The 18,313-nt window shown below is 45.9% G+C and overlaps 3 protein-coding genes across 3 annotated transcripts; 1 reads left to right on the top strand and 2 right to left on the bottom strand.

Moving 5' to 3' along the window:
• Positions 1 to 8,184, bottom strand: H6S33_012274 (uncharacterized protein; the record flags this gene model as incomplete). Its single annotated transcript, XM_044843926.1, has 9 exons — positions 1 to 116; positions 268 to 614; positions 2,118 to 2,380; positions 2,407 to 2,595; positions 2,638 to 2,844; positions 3,536 to 4,884; positions 5,164 to 5,254; positions 5,290 to 7,326; positions 7,390 to 8,184. 9 exons carry the CDS (start codon positions 8,182 to 8,184, stop codon positions 1 to 3), a joined length of 5,394 nt encoding a protein of 1,797 aa, XP_044694923.1.
• Positions 8,185 to 11,502: 3,318 nt separating this feature from the next.
• H6S33_012273 (uncharacterized protein) lies at positions 11,503 to 12,177 on the bottom strand (the record flags this gene model as incomplete). Its single annotated transcript, XM_044843915.1, has 1 exon — positions 11,503 to 12,177. One exon carries the CDS (start codon positions 12,175 to 12,177, stop codon positions 11,503 to 11,505), a length of 675 nt encoding a protein of 224 aa, XP_044694922.1.
• A 3,886-nt stretch (positions 12,178 to 16,063) lies between these two features.
• Positions 16,064 to 18,304, top strand: H6S33_012272 (uncharacterized protein; the record flags this gene model as incomplete). Its single annotated transcript, XM_044843904.1, has 1 exon — positions 16,064 to 18,304. One exon carries the CDS (start codon positions 16,064 to 16,066, stop codon positions 18,302 to 18,304), a length of 2,241 nt encoding a protein of 746 aa, XP_044694921.1.
• Between the last annotated feature and the right edge of the window lie 9 nt (positions 18,305 to 18,313).

Below are 18,313 nucleotides of genomic sequence, written 5' to 3'. Positions count from 1 at the left end.
CTACACCGCACTCCTTATAGGGCGATTATTCTTATAGGGGGTACCCTTATCCCTTCGTCTGGCAGGCTGACCATTTTCCTTGGGGACCGAAATACCCAGAAGGGCTCGGCGGATGTCTCAGGTAGTTTGGCAACGACATGTCAATGACTATGGCACTGGTAATCGACCATGCGCTGTACTATTCCCTATGATACAAATCAAAGAAAGCATCGCATATAGAGGTTTTACAAAGTGTACAATATGTCCGGGCCTGTTTTGCTCTTTTACCAAATCCGTTCGCAGCCCGCTTTCCTTTGTTCCCGCTAATAGGAGTACCAAATTCTCTCAGATTCCCGGACTCCTTTGCCTTTTGACGAACCCATAGACAGTAAACACAGTAGGCTCGCTTTCCTATATCAGTAGGTAGCTTGATCTTTTGATGATCTCCGGGTTCTAATCTGATCTTAGGTAACTCTTTGACTTTGCGCCTGGATAGGCTTTGAGCAACACCCGCTGCTGAGGAAGAACCCGCTGCTGAGGAAGAACCCGCTGCTGGGGAAGAACTAGCTTCGAGGAGTTGTTGGTAAAGCGTTTCCCTAAACTGCCGATGGTCTAGTAGGTTTTTGCGAGCTCTCCTGCTTGTACATTAGTGATCCGATACAGAAGGAAAGCGTTGATAATAATTGTATCGAGACACCAAAAAACCAAAGTTAACCAATTGCGTGACACAATCAACTGGGTAGGCCAGTAACTCCGTCTCTGATCAGCAATATCTACGCCCCCATAAAGAAATTGTACATATTGATAATAATAGGAATAAGTAGTGAACAGGTAGTTTTGTCTCCGAATATAGGCCTCACAATCTTAGCATTTGTACTTGATTCCCCAAGTCTTCATCTGATAGCCAATACATAATTATTCAAATCTCTAACACAGTGGATAGTAGTAAGAAGAAGAACATAATTATTATCCATCCAAATAAGTACAAAAACATCATCAACTATCTCTCCTTCCAAAGTATTCCAGATGAGTCTTATACCTTTCCCTTTTTTCTTTCTGGCAAAACACAGAAGGAAATGATTTTGAACCGGGTCGAGTAGTTCGACACTCACCGATACCCAGAGATCGTAAATAAGAGAGAAGAGGTATGTTGGTAAAATGATTATCTATGTAAATATTGAAACGGTACTCAATGTAAGGTTGTATCTTTGCAAGTTGAATTACCGCAGAGGAAGTTAACGAGTAATCAAGCAGCTTCTTAACCCCATCTATTTTCTTAAGCCTGGAATAGTAAAGAAAAGAATATGTAAACTCATACCAATAGAGAGCAAAAAGTTTATATCTTTGCTTGATTGGCTAACTCTTTATCTTTACGTTATGAACAGATCGACTGGTAAATTGAATCATCATTTCATCAATGGACACTTTTGCAACTGGTAGGAAGTAATTTTGAGAGGCCTCATGAAAAGCTTTCCCCAATGGTTCTATTTTGATATACTAGGGTGTCTCTCAAGGGGACACGTAGCGAGTATTCTGTAAGGTACGAAGAATTTAGTGGGGATCTGTGGGGGGAGCCTGCAATAGGGGTCCTGAGGGACTCTAACATTGGTAAAGGTTTAACAGGACAAGGGAATTGGTAGTGCGGTGGTCTTCTTGAGGAAAGAAGAGGAGATAATATTATATAGTAATAGATAGCGTAGGTATAGAAGACATTGAGTATCAAAAGAAAAAATAAAATAAAAACAGAACCGAGGACAAAAACCTCCTAATATACACAAGGAAATCTCAGCGATAACAAATCGAAAGTGACTCATACCCTTGCGACCGACAGAACCCGATAGAACTCAATAGAATGTTTCTGACCAATCCAACTCCTCGTAACCCAATGTATTAACTAATCGATCCATGAAAGTAGCTACTTCCTTCAAGACCGAGCTCCTGCGAGCCTTAACCTTAACTTTTCTTCCAACAGTCCAGGTTTATCGGGGTAACGTGTATGGAAAATATCAACGGTGGTGGTATTGTCATCGTATGTGGTGGCTTCTCAGGTGGGGTCGGTGTAGCTTGTCTATTTAACAAAAAATTGCATGCTGTTATTTTTTGTTTCCCGTAAGTTCAGGACTTCTTCGACCGCATACTCCTCTTCCTGTTCAACGATGATAGATGAGAGTGGTGGTTGGATTTGCCTAGGAATGGGATCATTCGCAGCGGAGTCTAGCAGCGATACATGGGAGACTGGATGCATTTTCATGCTCCTGGGCAGGTCGATTTGGTACGCATATGGTGATATAATTTCTTTGACAGGGAATGGTTCCAGCTTCTTCCAATCTAACTTTCGAGAGTTACCAGTGGTTCGGATATTTTTTGCTGAAACAAACACCATATTGTTGACATCGTAGCGCTGGTCGGCATTTGTTTGGTATTAACGGCTTGTTCTTGTTGGTCTTGCGCTGTGCGGGTGTTGGAACGTAGGTGGTCATAGAGCTCTTTCATTGAAGCGAAGTCTCTAGCATTGAGGCTCAGTTGGGTCCTGTCAAGTGGTTTAATCGTTACTGTAAACCGAGGGTGGAAGCCATAGTTCGCGAAGAATGGTGTAGCTTTAGTGGATGTGGAAACCTAGTTGTTGATGGAGAATTCTGCCATATGGAGCTATTTTACCCAATCATCCTGTTGGTATGAGACGTATCCATGTAGGTATTGTTCCATTACGGCTTTCAGTCTTTCAGTTTGACCGTCAGTCTCCGGTTGGAAAGCGGTTGACATTCTTGCTTCAATGCTGAGGTATTTACAGAGAGCTTTCCAGAATTTGGCTGTAAATTGCGTGCCGCGGTCGGAGGTGACATGTGTGGGTAGACCGCAAAGTTTCTATATATTTCGCAGGTATAACTGTGTGAAGTTCTCAGAGTTGACGGTGGTATTGTAGGGTGTAAGATGTCGCATCTTTGTTAACCGGTCAACAATTGCCATGATTGTATCGTACCCTTCACTCTCCAGTAGGCCAGTAATGAAGTTCATTGATACCTCTTGTCATGGTTGTTCGGGGATCAGTAAAGATCGAAGTACACTGAGTTTTTCATGGGTGTTGGATTTACTTCGTTAACAGGTGTGAAAATCTCGAACATAGCGGGCAAGATAATTGCGTATAAAGGGCCAGTAGTAGTCTTGACTAATGAGTTCAAATGTTTTTTCACGTCCAGGGTGTCCAGCGGATATAGCGTTGTAGTACAGTTTGAGGATCCGTAGTTTAAGAGGGTCGTAGTCAGGTACATAGAGAAATGTATGTAGAGAAGTGTAGTAATTGAGCGTGTTATTCAAACTAACTAGAGAGGGGGAAATACCCCATATTTATACTAAAGAAAGGTAACACAAAACATAATGAATCATAACCGTATAAGTAATAGAAATACATGACTAATAAATACCAAGGAAAGAATGAGTCAAAAACCCGTGACTCATAATAACAAATAAGAATCCTCCAATACTATGAAATGTGCTGAGCGTACTATTTCAAGACTTCCCCTCGTGAACCACAGTGAATAGTAGAAGAAAATAAAACATGCTTGCCCTTATCCAATCCTTTTGTAAGTAAATCTGCCACGTTTTCGTTTGTAGAGATATATTCCAACTCAAACAATTTATCCTCGTATCGTTCCCGAACAAAATGAAAATGCACATCAATAAGTTTAGACCTTTTATGAAAGACAGGATTCTTAACCAAGGATAAAGAACCATTATTATCGCCACGAATAATAAAAGAAAGTTTCGGTTTCCGTTCCAACTCATGTATCGCATTTCTTAACCAGATCAGTTGTCGACTAGTATCCGAGAGAGCCATGTATTCTGCCTCAGTAGTAGAGGTGGCGATGGAGCGCTGCTTATAAGAGCGCCAGGAGATGAGAGCTTCCTCTAGCATAAAGCAGTGGCCAGTGAATGAGCGGCGATCGTCGATGTCAGAGGCATAGCTTGCGTCACTGAAGCCGATGAGTGCAGTGAGTGGCGTTTTTGCGTAGAAGAGTGACCAATCGATGGTACCCTTGAGGTAACGAAGGACGCGATTGACTGCAGCCAGGTGAGCTTTAGTATGGCAGGAGGAAAATTGCGAGAGCATGGTGACGGTGTAGGCGAGGTCCGGTCTGGTACCGATTACTGCATACATTAATGAACCGATTATCGACTGATAGATAGTTAGATCGTCGATTTTCTCCGCTTCTGTTCCCTTTTGTAGGTGAACATTGTTGTCGATAGGTGTTGCCATGGGTCTAGATTCATCGAAACCGTATTTGATGAGTACACGCTTGAGATAGGCTTCCTGTGATAGGATCACGCCAGTCTTAGTGTAGATCAAGTGGAAACCGAGTGCCCAGTTGGCTGTACCAGTTTCCGTCATTTCGAATTCTGCGTGGAGTTGGAGGCTGACGCGGTTTTTGCGTTCAACGGACCAATAGAAGATGAGAATATCATCCACGTAGATAGCGATGACAACTTCCCCTGTTTTGTGAATAAAAGCACAAGGGTCGAAGTCCGCTTTTCTGAATCTCATTTTGATTAGCGTTTTGGAGAGACGAGCATACCATTCCCGAGACGATTGTTTAAGGCCGTAGATGCATTTGATAAGCCTGCATGCTTTGCCAGGAGTAGGGTAGCCAGGTGGAGATTTCATGTAGATTTCTTCCTGGAGTTCGCCGTATAGGAAAGCGCTGGTAACGTCCATCTGGTCGCATTGGCCACCGGTTTGAAGGCAGCGAGCAAGGAGTAGTCTGATGGATTCATATCGGGTGACGGGGGCATAAGTCTGATTAAAGTCTTGACCAGGTACCTGTGAGAAACCTTTTGCGACAAGTCGGGCTTTGTACCGAATGGGGTTGCCATCGGGCCCGAGTTTGTAACGGCAGTTATACGTTTCGGCTATATGAAGTGTCAGAGTATGTAAAGGAGGGATTGTGTAGTATGTGTGGGATTTGTTAAGCGAGTTTCTATTATGTTCTTTCTGTTTCTGTTACGCGAGAAGATGAGTCATCGTGGGTTGAGGTTTGGATATATAAAGGGGTGTTGTTTCAGCTTTCTTCTGTTTTCTTTTCTTTCCTTTCCTCTTTACGCAACCTCTGTATTTATTCCACGAATACTATTCTTTGTCCGCACTACGTCATAGGGCTCCAACCGGTTTATCATACCAGGTAGAGCCACCCCATAGTCCATAGTCAAAGTATACCTTTACGTCTACGTCCACGTCCACGTCACTACCTAGGTTGTATTCCTTGGCACCACAGTCTATCGCCTATAGTCCCCGTGATAGAGTTTGATTTTATATACCCATTTGCAGTCTACCAATTTTCGGTGATCTGGTGTGTCAACCAGATTCCATGTATTATTCCTAGCGAGTGAGTCGAGTTCAACTTCCATAGCCTTTTGCCATTTTTCGGAGTCAGGACTATTGATCGCGTGGTGATAGTTTGTTGGTTCTGCAATGGTGGTATCATGCTGAATATTGTATCCGTATCTGACCGGAGGTTTCCGTTCTCGTGGTGGGTTACGTCTCGGTTGATCAGTATTTGTGTCAACATCATTATGCGGGGTACATTCACGAGCGGCTTCTTCTTCTTCTTCTTCTTCTGATTCATCGTTGGAAATTTGTTCCATGGTTTCTCGAAGCATTTGTTGGTTGAACAAGTCTTCGATATCGGAACCTGAGAGTTTTGCAGGTGGTGTTGGTGGACGTGAGAGAGGTTCTTGTTTGATCTCGATTTGTTTTGGTTTAGGGGGTGTGTCGGTTCTCATTGTTTCGATTTCTTCCCCTATCGACGGACCTTTAAACCTAAAATGAGGAGAGAGAACTACTTTCCTTTGTGATGGTATATAAACACGGCAGATTTTATCAGAGTCTCCATAGCCACAGAATTGTCCTGTAATTGCCCTAGCATCCAACTTTGTTCCAGCTGGTCGTGCTTCGACAGGTATGTGAATGAACATTGTTTCACCGAAGGATCGGAGATACCCAATGAAGGGTTTCTTGCCGGTGAGTGCTTCATATGGTGTCATGTTCGGGAGTGCTTTATGCGGGAGGCGATTCTTGACGTGTACCATTGTATTGATTGCTTCTGCCCATAGATTCCATGGAAGATCGTGGTCGAGCAAGGTAGATTGTGCCATTGTTGCTATTGTTCTGTTAAAGCGTTCTGCTATTCCGTTTGACTCATGAGAGTAGGGTACAGTGAATTCATGCTTTATGCCTTTAGAGGCAAAGAATTGTTGAAGGTCATTGGAGATGTACTCGCCACCATTGTCGCTTCGGAACCGTTTAACCGTTTTGTCCAATTGATTTTCCATGTATGCGATGTACCGTTGTGTGACAGCTGCTGCATCTGACTTCTTTTTAAGGAAGTAGAGGTGAGTGTACCTGGAGTAATCGTCGATGAAAGTAATATAGTAACTAAAACCGCCAAGAGAAGGAGCGGAAAACTTGCCGCTCAGATCTGAGTGGATTAGTTCTAGTGGTTCTTTGGATCGTGGTTCGGTAAGGGGAGCGAGGTGTGATTTGGTGGATTTAGCGAGTTCGCATGTGTTGCATGTTTCCATGTAACCTGTTGTGGGGAGAGACTTTGGGTCGGCGACCATGTTACGTAACCGTGAGAGTGAGGAAGCGGGGAGATGTTCGAGTCGTTGGTGCCAGTCATAGAAGCTGGTAGCGATGGAGATATGTGCGCAAAATTCCTTGGTTTCAAAGATATAAAGACCAGTACTATTTGCGTTAGCGATCCCAATGATTTCCTTGCTGTTTGGTTTGTAAATGGTAAAGCCGTTTTCAGTCCCTGTCATTGTGAATCCTTTTTTGGCAATACATGACCAAGACATTAGGTTGGTGTTGCCGAGTTCTGGGATTAAGAATACATTCTGCAGAGTGATAGGGTCATGTAATCTGTTGATGGTAACATTTCTAATTCCGGTTATCTGTAGCTTTCGCCCGCCGCCAACAGTGACTGTTCCACTGTGAGGTGAGGGGTTGGTAACCTGAGTTGCGGTCATGTGATTAGTTGCACCAGGGTCAAAGATCCATGCCTTGTTGTCAGATGTGGAAGGTCCTTCAACGAAGCTAAAGTAGTCTTCCATTGTTACATCCGAGGTATCTGAGAAAGTGGTAAAGTCGAAGGAAACCGGCATAGTAAATACATCAGCTTCTTCGAGTACGGGGAGGTCAGAGAGGTCAGGAATCCAAGAAAGATCTAGTTTTGTGTGAAATGCAGTACCGGACGCGACGTTGAGATTGCCAGATGCAGCGGACTTCTCTTTGTCTCTGAAAGCTTTGAGTTTCTGGCAGTCTTTGTGCATGTGGCCTTTTGCAAATTCGCCGTTCTTGGTGCATCATGTGCATGTAAGATCCTTTTTGTCCTTTTTGTTGTTCCGTGCCTTACCAACTTTGTTGTTTCCGTGTCCTGGGTTTCCTCGCCTGATGTTGTAGGCTTCTCCAGTCGCTTGTCCATCGTTGTTGCGCCGTGAGTCCAGATCCAACTGCTTTTCATAGACGTCATCGAAGGTGATATTGGGCTTAGTTTGCAGGTTGTCAACGACTGATTTGAGGGATTCGTGCCGGAGTGAGAGAAGTAGGAAGGATGCTTTCACTTCTGAGACTGATGCGAGTTGGTGGAGGTGGTAACCGAGTGGGTCTTTAGTTTTGTCCGTAGAGTTACTAGTTCTAGTGAGGAGGGATGACCAAAGAGTATTGAACTGGGTTAGATGTTCCTTGATGCCTTTGTCAGGCGTATACTGTAGGGTTACAACGTTGGCATGAAGCGAGTGGAGGGAAGATACAGTTTTCCGATCAAATCTGTCCTCGAGTTGAGTCCAGAGGTGGTGAGCGGTATCGGCCGGAGTGAGTGTGAGGATGACTTCAAATTCGATGTTGGATTGAAGGAAGACGACCGCGAGGTTATCTTTCTTATCCCATTCACTAATTTCTTCGGCGTTGTCTGTGGTTTCTTCTTCGTCCTCTTCTGCTGGTGTTGCTGCTGCTGCACCTTCTGCTGGTTGTTCTGCAGGTGGTGCCGCTGTAACCGTAGTGGTGAATGCAGGACGCTTACTCATACCATTGACTAGATTCCACAAATCGTAAACTTTTAACATGCGACAAGCGAGGTCCCTCCAAACAGTGAAGTGGCCTTGGCCAGACAGCATGTATGGTAAAGCAGGAATTTTTATGCTGTTGTTTGACATGTTTAAAGTGAAACGATAGAGTGTACTTTGATAGTAAAAATGGTTTAGAGTGTTTTTTAAGCGTAGATGGTCTCCGGGCTGATAACCTAGAGAAATGTATGTAGAGAAGTGTAGCAATTGAGCGTGTTATTCAAACTAACTAGAGAGGGGGAAATACCCTATATTTATACTAAAGAAAGGTAACACAAAACATAATGAATCATAACCGTATAAGTAATAGAAATACATGACTAATAAATACCAAGGAAAGAATGAGTCAAAAACCCGTGACTTATAATAACAAATAAGAATCCTCCAATACTATGAAATGTGCTGAGCGTACTATTTCAAGAGTACATATATGCTATCTCGGTAGAGCAATCGGCCTTCAACCGTAGTGCACTCAGCGAGTAATATATCCTTTGATTGTGATTCATCTTTGTTCCGCATGTCCAGTATTCTTTGTGGCAATGGGTCAACATTATATCCTTCATCAAATAGTGTACTCAGTGAGGCGTTCTTTTCAGCGGGTTCATTTGACAAAGAACCCACCAATAAACTTAGCTTTGCTTCAAGATTCTCCTTTTTCAATATGACTTGACTCTGATGTAATTGCCTTTCATCCCCCTCTCTAGGGAGATCTTCTGACCTCCTTGTCAATGCGTCCGGTTTTCCTCCTTGTTTCCCTAGACTTTACTTAATGACAGAATTGAACTGTGAGAAGTATTCCATCCAGCGTGCTTGTCTCTAGTTGAGTTGTTTAGTACTCATAATGTATTTGAGATTCTTATGATCGGATATGATGGCGATTGAGTATGCAGCCCCTTCAAGTTCCGGTCGCCACTTTTCAAAGTATCGAATGATCGCCAGTAATTCTTTGTCATAAATCTTGCAGTTTTATTCGGCAGGGGAGTGCTTCTTTAAGAAGTATGCGACGGGTTGAAGGGTACTATTATCATCGTATTGGGACAGTACATCGACAGATACGTAGTCAGATTCATCGGTTTCCACAGAAATTTCCTTCTTGGGGTCAAAATTGGCGAGGATAAGAGCGGTTGTAAAGGCTTTCTTCAGGGCATTGAATGTATCTTGGGCTTCGGATGTCCATTCAAACAATATATCCTTGCATGTCAGTCTGGTAAGGGGAGAAGCCAGTTCCGAGAACCCACATATGACTCGGCAGTAAATGTTGGCGAGCCCTAGGAATGCTTGCAAATCCTTAACTGTTTTGAGGACGGTACAGTATTTCACTGTATCCACTTTCTTTGGATCCATTTTAATGCCCTTGGTTTCGATAATGAGGGCGAGGTAGGTGGTACTATGTGTATGAAACTCGCATTTCTCTGGTTTCAGCAGTACTCCGTTTCTTTGTAGGGCTTACAGGACTTTTTCGACATGTACCTGATGTTCTTCGAGGGTGTCAATATAGATGAGAATATCGTCAAGGTAAGCCGTACAGAACATGTCGAGGTAGTCACGGACACAATCGTTGATAAAATGTTGGAAGGTGGTTGGCACGTTGGTGAGGCCGAAAGGCATTACAGTATATTCGAAATGCTTGGAATGCTTACGAAAGGTTGTTTTCCATTCCTCACCCTCAGCTATTCAGATCAGCTTATACCCTTGGTGAATGTCGAGTTTAGTATACCACTTGGCTTTGGAGACTCGGTCGAGAGTTTCCCAGATAAGCAGCAGCGGATAGCGGTTTTTTACGGTAGGTTCATTAAGGCCGTGATCTAACGGGGCGGGGTTCTATACCAAGGACATGGGCAGGTACCGAGGCAAGAATCGACTTGGATACGTTCTAGGATCAGGACAGGGGACTGGCCTGAATACCGATTGAAACAGAATAAAATTTTACTATCAAACAAAATGAAAACGTTGCGTAAAGAAGAAAGAAGGAAATTACAAATAACAGAAACGAAGCCTCAAATATAAACCCCAAAGAATAACCTAATAACTAATCCTCGCCAACATACTTAAAGAAATATCAAACAAATATAATAACATGCCACAACCGATCCCGATCCTTTTCCTTACGACCTAACCCGAAGCGCCTAACGCTTACTGTATCCTCCGAACACCTTCACAACATATCTAATCTAACCGAAGCCATCCTAATCCTTCACCTAACAATCCGATTCCGTAGCCTTCTCATCGGCAGAGCAGGTGGGGGCGGTTGGGCCATGACACATAATAATCGACGCAAAGACGGAGTATTCCATGGACCTTTTTAATGAATAGGACGGGAGCATTAGCAGGGGAAGAGCTGACCTGTATGAACCCCTTTTCAAGGTTATCCTGTATATATTGCTTGAGCACGATGAGTTACTCACGAGACATACTATAAAGTGAGTCCGAACGGGGTTTTTTTTCCTTCCTTGTGCGGTATCTTGTGGTCATAGGCATGGCGTGTTGGCATTTCATTAGCAAACTTCTCGTCCATCATCTTATGAAACCTCTTGTACCGGATTGGGACTCAGTTTCTCCAGTCTTCCTTGGGGGCCTTGCCCATGGCTTGGTTGATTTCTTCTATAGTTGTACTGAAGATTTGGAGTTTGTCTCTTCTAGCAAAGCGGCATAGGATAGCTGAAATGATGAGGTGGAAGCGGGCTGGTGGTGCAATTCCTTTAATAGGAATGGGTTTTATGGAGGAGTTGCACTTGCACTTGCAGTATTAGGAGTCGAATAGTATGCTAATGTCTTTAAACCGCAGTGTGGCATCGTGTAGTTGAAGACAAGGGATCCCGAGTACGAGTGGGTAGGAGCCGAGTTTGGTGACAAAGAAGGGGATAGTTTCATGGTGGGAGTCAATTGACAGTGGCATGTAGCACAAGTGGGTGATCTGTGCGGAAGATATGGGCCGTCCGTCGATGACATCAAGAGTGCGGGGCGATTTCAGGGAGAGTAATGAGATGTTGTTGTGGTGCACGAATGTTTCATCAATGAATGCGAACCCGGAGGAACCGGTATCAATCAATGCGTGGGTTTGAATTGATATTTTATTGTTTACAATTTTACAACAAGCAACAAAATGATCCCCATCCAATTTATCCTCCACAGATGATAGGTACTGAGAAGCCAGAGATAGAAAACACATACAAAGGAGAAACATTAGGAGGTCCCAGGCTGGAGCCATTGATCAGGCCTGGGACTACTGAAAACCGGACTCGGAGGAGGCCGAACTAGCGATCGGAGGAGGCGGAACTAGCGATCGGAGGAGGCGGAACTAGCGATCGGAGGAGGAGGAACTAGCGATCGGAGGAGGTGGAACTAGCGATCGGAGGAGGTGGAACTACCGATCGGAGGAGGCGGAACTAGCGATCGGAGGAGGTGGAACTAGCGATCGGAGGAGGCGGAACTAGCAATCGGCGGTATAGCGGGGTCAGTGGTGGAGGTCTTGCGTTGTCCATTGACGAATGTGTATTGTTGTTCGTCGGCAGGGCATTGAGCAGAACAGGTTTGGAGGACGGAGAGATCCATTGGGGGGAGATCTCCGGCAGTATGGGATGGGTGTGCAACAGCGGCGCGGGCAGTAAATTGTCCCATCGTGTTACGGATGGCCCGTTGTTTAGCCTTACGGCTCCGAATCTGGTTGTCGATTGTCATGAATATAGTCGCGTATGCTTCTATAATGTTAGTCCTGTCTATCCAGTATGTCATGGTGTCCTTCAGATCTTCCGATAGTCCTTCAGCCAGGACGTCAATCTTGGCTCCTTTGTTGTAGTTTAAGTAGGTTACAATACAGAGGAACTGTGAGTAATAGGTGGCGAAGTCTCTTTTGCCTTGCTTCAGGGTGACGAGTTGGCCGCGAGTGGTACCCCGGGGATCTAGGTCTCCAAACGAGGCTTTCAGGTGGGCAATGAAGGTGGTGATGGAGTCAAAGGGAGCAGCAGACTTACCATTAATGAGTGGAATGACCTGATCGGGGACCCTTTCTGCCAAACGGCTAACGGCATATATAACTTTTGCTGCCTCATTGCGGAACCGATCATGGTTGACCTCAAGTTTCATTCAGAGTTGGATGGTGAATCCGGGGAGCTTGGTATGGGTGCCATCAAATTTTTCAGGATCTGAAAACTTTTCGAACCTGAAGGTGGAGACGGTAGTAGGTGGGGGAGCAGCGACAATGGGGACAGGGACGGTGGAGGTGGGGGCAGCGCGAGTGACATTGAGATCGAGGTTGATCTGGGCTACCTGCTCTTCAAGCATGTCGATGGTTTTGCGGGCGGTGGCGAGTTGTGTACGAGCGATTTCCCTCTCGTGGTGGATATGTTGGATGAGGACAGTGATGTGGTGAATAAGGCAGCAGCATTGTTCTCATACTGCCGCTTAAATTTTTCTATATCATTGGGTGGGACCCATGTAGGTGGGTCGGGGGTGGACATGTTGTACGGTATGGATGACGATGCAACGTAATCTCAAGGGGGTGAGTAACGAGTACTCCGCAGGGTACAAAGGAGGTAGTAGAGGTCGGTGGGGGAGGCTGCAATAGGGGTCCTGAGAGATTCGAGCGTTGGTAAGGGTCAACAGGATAAGGGAAGCAGTGGCACGGTGGTCTTCTTGAGTAAAGAAGAGGAAATAATATTATATAGTAATTGTAACGGAGCCATTTCAACTGTCTGGTGTATGAGTACACACAGGGCCCGGTTACATGCTGAGAGTTATTGTTAGAAGCCAGTTGCATGGTGATATGCAAGTACCGGCAGTGTGGTTAGCTACCAGCTGTTAGAGTAACTACATTCCGGGCGCTAGGAAGGGGATCTATTCATGGGAGCAATGACTGACGAGTCTATGCCTCGCCAGTGTCTAGAAGACCGGCCAGAGTGAAGCTCTGATTGTCCGGTGATCCACTGTATCCTCTGAGCATTGTAAGTCCGCCGAAGGACAGGGACTATGCTAGGGAAGTCTACAATAAGCGAAAGCTCTACAGCAATGATTAAGCTTACACCTGAGCGGCCGCTCATTCATGCAGGTCCTCGGTTGTGTGGCAACCAAGACTGCAGGTGTTACAAAGGCTTTGACTAAGGGTGGTTGCCTTGGGTATCGGAAACACCTGCTGACGCTTAGAGAAAAGCGGGGTAGCGGTGGTATTGTTTCCGGTACTGAGGGAAGGACCACCGGAACTTAGTAAAGGAGTTAGGAGCAGAGAACAGAGACCTTCGGAGTATAAGTACTCAGGTTCATTCTCGCCCTTCAGTCCTGTTCTCTCGAGTCTTCATGAGAAAGAAAACCAAGTTCTTATCGGTAGCAGAGCCCTTAAAGATTATTGAGTTCTAGCGATAGTATCTTTGAATAATCTGCAACCTGATTGTCTATCTTGCACGGCCGTCTCTATTCTATCCAATTCTATTTCTCTTAGAAAGGACCCCCGTTACAGATAATCTTTAAGGCTCAAGTCACCTTCAGATTATTTCTTCCTCTATACAAAATGTCCGCCCTCCCCGCTCCGGATGCGCCCCTGCAGATTGAATGGCAGCCGGTGCCCCTCCAGCTTGATGCCACCGGGCAGACACAGCTTGTCAAGAAGCCCAGGACCGCTCTACAGACCTACATTCCCGGCTGTGAGCCTGCCTGGCAGGATACCGATGAGATTTCGGTCCAACAGTTCTTCACAGAGCTCCAGACCTACCTCCAGCATAGCCTGCAGAATCAGTTGACCCGGGGCAGTCAGGCCCTACTCATTGTACAAGAGCACCAGGCAGCACAGAACGCTCTGATGGCAGAAGCTCTTGAGTACATGAGGATGGAGGTCAACTCTGTTCAGGAAGAACTCCGGAAGTATGTGGAGAGAGATGAACTGAATGCCGATGCCATGGAGATTGAGTGGACAAACCCGGCTACTCCACCAGACTTTGTTGCCGAGATACAGAGAGCCCTTGATGAAGGAAGACTGGTAGTGGCCAGACCAGCAACTCCGGCACTAAATCCAGTCTCCAGGTCCTCTTCCAGAACAGCTACCAGGACAATGCAGCGGAGGACCAGTCCCTTTGCAGCATTTCCGGTCAGATCCACTAGGAGAGTTATCCCTATTGTACAGCCAGCGGTGGGAGCCTCACCCTTACCACCTAGCCGCTTCGGTGGATCACACCCACTCCTTAGAGGAGCTGACCGATCCTTTGACTATGAAGGAGAGTTCTTCTCAGGTGCAGGCCGAGGACCTCCCAGTCCGCTAGCCAGGAACCCGGGAAGGTTCACCATGTCTGGGGCCGCTCAACCAGCAGCAACCTCACCATTGGCCAGCAATCCGGCACCAGTGGCACCTGTGGCCCCTCCTGCTCAGTTCGCCGCTCCCCCGCCAGCTGATGTGCAGGGTGGAAGCGGTGGAAACCAGAACCCTCCACCTCCGGCGGCCCGCGCTCCCCCTCCAGGTGATTCCGACAGTTCTGATAGTTCAGACTCGGAACCAGAAGGTGGTAATAGAAAAGGCTGGCAGAGATACCTTAAGAAGAAGTTGGAGAAACAACAGAAAGATTTGTTTGCTATTATGTCCCAGCAGTATCAACCTCCGGCCACCTCTCACCCTTCTACTTCCACCAGAGCTCGAGAACCAAAGGCACCACCACCCTCCAAGTTTTAGGGCAAGGCAGAGCAAGTGGAGACCTTCATCCGGCAATGTGAGAATGTGTTCTCCATTGAGAGCCTGTCATTTACCTCTGAGGAGGTTAAAATCCGATATGCAGGCAACTTGATGGAAGGAGAGGCAGCGATCAGATGGTATGAGGCATACCACAACTCAATTGATCAAGCCTCCGCCAACCGCCTTGCTGGAATGCCGGTGACTTTGGATTTGAGATGGAAGCGCTGGGATTCATTTGTGGATGCTTTTAGAGCAGCCTTCGGTGAAACCATCTCTCGAGATGATGCTGTAGCCCAATGGAACACCCTTACCCACACAGCCCGAGGAGGAATAGATCTCTTCCTGAATACTATTATTCAGCTGATGTGGAAGACTGGCTATGAGGGTCAGTTGGTGGATGATAAGATCAACAATTCCCTCCTTGCGGACCTAGGCATGAGTTGGGCTCTTTTCAATCCCAAGCCAAAGTCCTTGATGGAGCGGATAGCTGCTCTTAGAGAGTTAGGGCACACACATGAGAGGTACCAAGGGATGGCAGCCGAGAAAGCGTCCCCTCGGACCAAGAAGGATCCTCCTGCTCAGAAGGACCAGCAGCCTAAGAGGAAAAGAGAAGCTGCGAGCTCCTCCGGACCTCAGAAGACTCCTGGACCTAAAGACAAAGCGGTGGAACTGAAGGGTATCCCGGGGGATATTCTAGAAGAAAGAAGGAAAGCAGAAGTATGCTTGAAGGTATAACCTTCCGGTACTCCCTATTGGTAGAGTGCATAGACTGACTTGTGCAATAGTGCGGCAAGCCCAGACACAAATGGACCGATTGTTGGTCCAAGGAACCTACTGTTGTCCGAGTGGCAGCAGTGAGAGTACAAAAGCGGAAAAGAGGGAATGGCAAGTCCAACTCTCAGAAGAAGGCTAAAGTGGCTGCTGTAGTAGCAGAAGATCCACTAGTTGTACTCCCAGAGGTTACAGAAGATTTTGTTTTTCAGCCTGACCAAGACTCGGACAATGAAATCATCTGGTAGAAAAGTGTCTGTTTGGGTCTATGTTTACTAGTTTTCCTTTATATGGGTTTCTTGGTTTTTGTGTTTTTCTTGAATAAATTATGATTGTGTTTTCCGCCTACTTGATTGCTCCAAGCACTCTGAGGATGGGTTTAAGACCCGAAACAGCTGGTCTGTCAGTGCTCTACCAAAGTTACATTTGCTAATAAGACACTTCCAAACCGCTGCTAAAAAGACTACTACACAATACATCTGCTATATTAACGCTTGGGAATAGAACCAAAGGATCTTTTGATCTTAGTAGTGCCCGAAGCTATTAGCTATGTTGAAAAGACAAAGAGAAACAAGTTCAGAACCCGCTGTTAAGCAAAGAAGGTTGGAACAGAGACTTCCCTCCTTACCAGTACATGGAAAAAGACCTATACTGAAGGCAGGACTGTCATGGATCGTCAAAGGAAAGGATGAAGGCGCCCAAGGGTCTTTCTTGTTTGACACCGGTTGTACAGGAGCAATCCTCAACCAGAGTTTTGTCAGGAAACATGGAATTCCCTTAGTGCGGCGGGATCAACCTCTGACAATGTTTGATGCTCAAGGAGATGTCATGATGGGAGGAGGCGAGTATTACACTCACCCAGTCCGCATGATTATGGGAGATCATAAGGAGACACTCCGATGGGAAGTGGCTACTTTGGAAGAAGGGATGACCGGTTACCTGCCAATTAGTTGGGCTAGGAAGCATAACCCGGACATCAACTGGGAACTCAACACCATGAGCTGGAGGAGTGACTACTGCAAGCAGAATTGTCTCCCAGCGGCCACCAAGATTGAATTGATCTCTCCATACCAAATGTTGGAAGAAGAAGAGACAGTCTATCAATTGGTTGGTTCAGTATGGTATGATGAGGATGGAGGTGATATTGCTGAGAAAATACACCACCTATACCGGGATTGGGCTGATGTGTTCAGTCAGGAGAAAATTGAGGAAATGCCGCCGCATTCCCACCATGATTTGAAGATCAAACTCTTGCCTGGCACCGCTCCCCCATTTGGCCCGCTGTACCTATGTTCCGCTCCAGAGTTGAAGGCCCTCCGAGAGTACCTGGACAAAGAATTGTCTTCAGGAAAGATCTCTAGATCTAACAGCCCTGCTGCGGCGCCCATACTGTTCATTCCTAAGAAGGATGGGACATTGCGGATTTGTGTGGACTACAGAGGATTGAACAAGGTCACTGTCAAAGACAAGTACCCGCTGCCTATCATGAGTGAACTCAGAGACAGGTTGTTCAAGGCCAAGATCTTCACAAAGATAGACCTGAAGAACGGCTTCAATCTGATCAGGATAGCAGAAGGTGATGAGTGGAAAACCGCTTTCAGAACCCGCTATGGACTGTATCAGTATAATGTGATGCCATTTGGTCTATGCAATGCTCCCTCCGCTTTCCAGGCAATGATCAATGATGTGCTCAAGGAACTACTGGATGAAGGAGTAGTTGTCTATATTGATGACATCCTCATCTACTCGGAGACTGAGAAAGAGCATGAGCTATTGGTCAAGAAGGTACTACAGAAGCTTAGGGAAGCTAAGCTCTGTGCCTCGATCAGTAAAACATCCTTCCATGTCCGAGAAGTAGAATACCTAGGCTATCACATCTCGGAAGAAGGAGTTTCTATGTCAGAAGACAAGGTGGAGGCAGTTAAGGAATGGCCGGTCCCTGAGAATATCAAGGCAGTACAGGCATTCCTCGGATTTGCAAACTTCTATCGCCGCTTTATTGAAGGCTTCAGTAAAGTTTGCAAACCATTAACTGACCTCCTGCAAAAAGACAAGAAATGGTATTGGACGGCAGCACATGAGCAGGCCTTTGAAGAACTCAAGAGGCTGTTCACAAGCGCTCCAATCCTCCTTCATTTTGACCCTAGTAGGAGAACGGTGGTCGAGACAGATGCCAGTGATTTTGCCAAGGGAGCGGTGCTCTCTCAGTATGGGGATGATGGGAAGCTACATCCGGTGGCATTCTATTCTAAGAAGTTCTCCCCTGCTGAGATCAACTATGACATTCATGATAAGGAAATGAGAGCTATTGTAGCCTCTTTCCGGGAATGGGAACACATGCTCAAATCTTGTGAGCAAGAGATCACGGTTTTTACAGACCACAAGAACTTGGAGTACTTTAATTCTACCAAGGTTCTCACTAGGCGGCAAGCTAGATGGTCTGAAGACCTCGCAGGCTACAATTTTAAAGTTGTCTACAGACCGGGAGAAAAGAATGGCAAGACTGATGTGCTATCTAGGCGCTGGGATCACCGCCTTGGAGAGGGAGGTGAAACTCTGCAGCCGGAGCCACAGACCTTTTTTAGGCCAGGTCAATTGGTTTTGGATCCTGCAAAGCTAGCGGCTGTCAGGGTGAATCAATTGCAGAATACATTCTTAGAGCGCCTATATGCGGCCGCTAAAGAGGATAGTTTCTGGCAGGAACTGCACCGCTCTCTGGTTGAAAGGAAACCAAATTTGGACCAGAACTTGTCGGTCAAGAACGGTCTCATCTTCTACAAGAATAGATAGTATATACCC

The sequence above is a fragment of the Morchella sextelata genome (genome assembly GCF_020137385.1).
Source record: "Morchella sextelata strain SCLS chromosome Unknown scls_8, whole genome shotgun sequence".
Taxonomy (NCBI): domain Eukaryota; kingdom Fungi; phylum Ascomycota; class Pezizomycetes; order Pezizales; family Morchellaceae; genus Morchella; species Morchella sextelata.
This window is presented reverse-complemented; position numbering and strand designations above follow the sequence as displayed.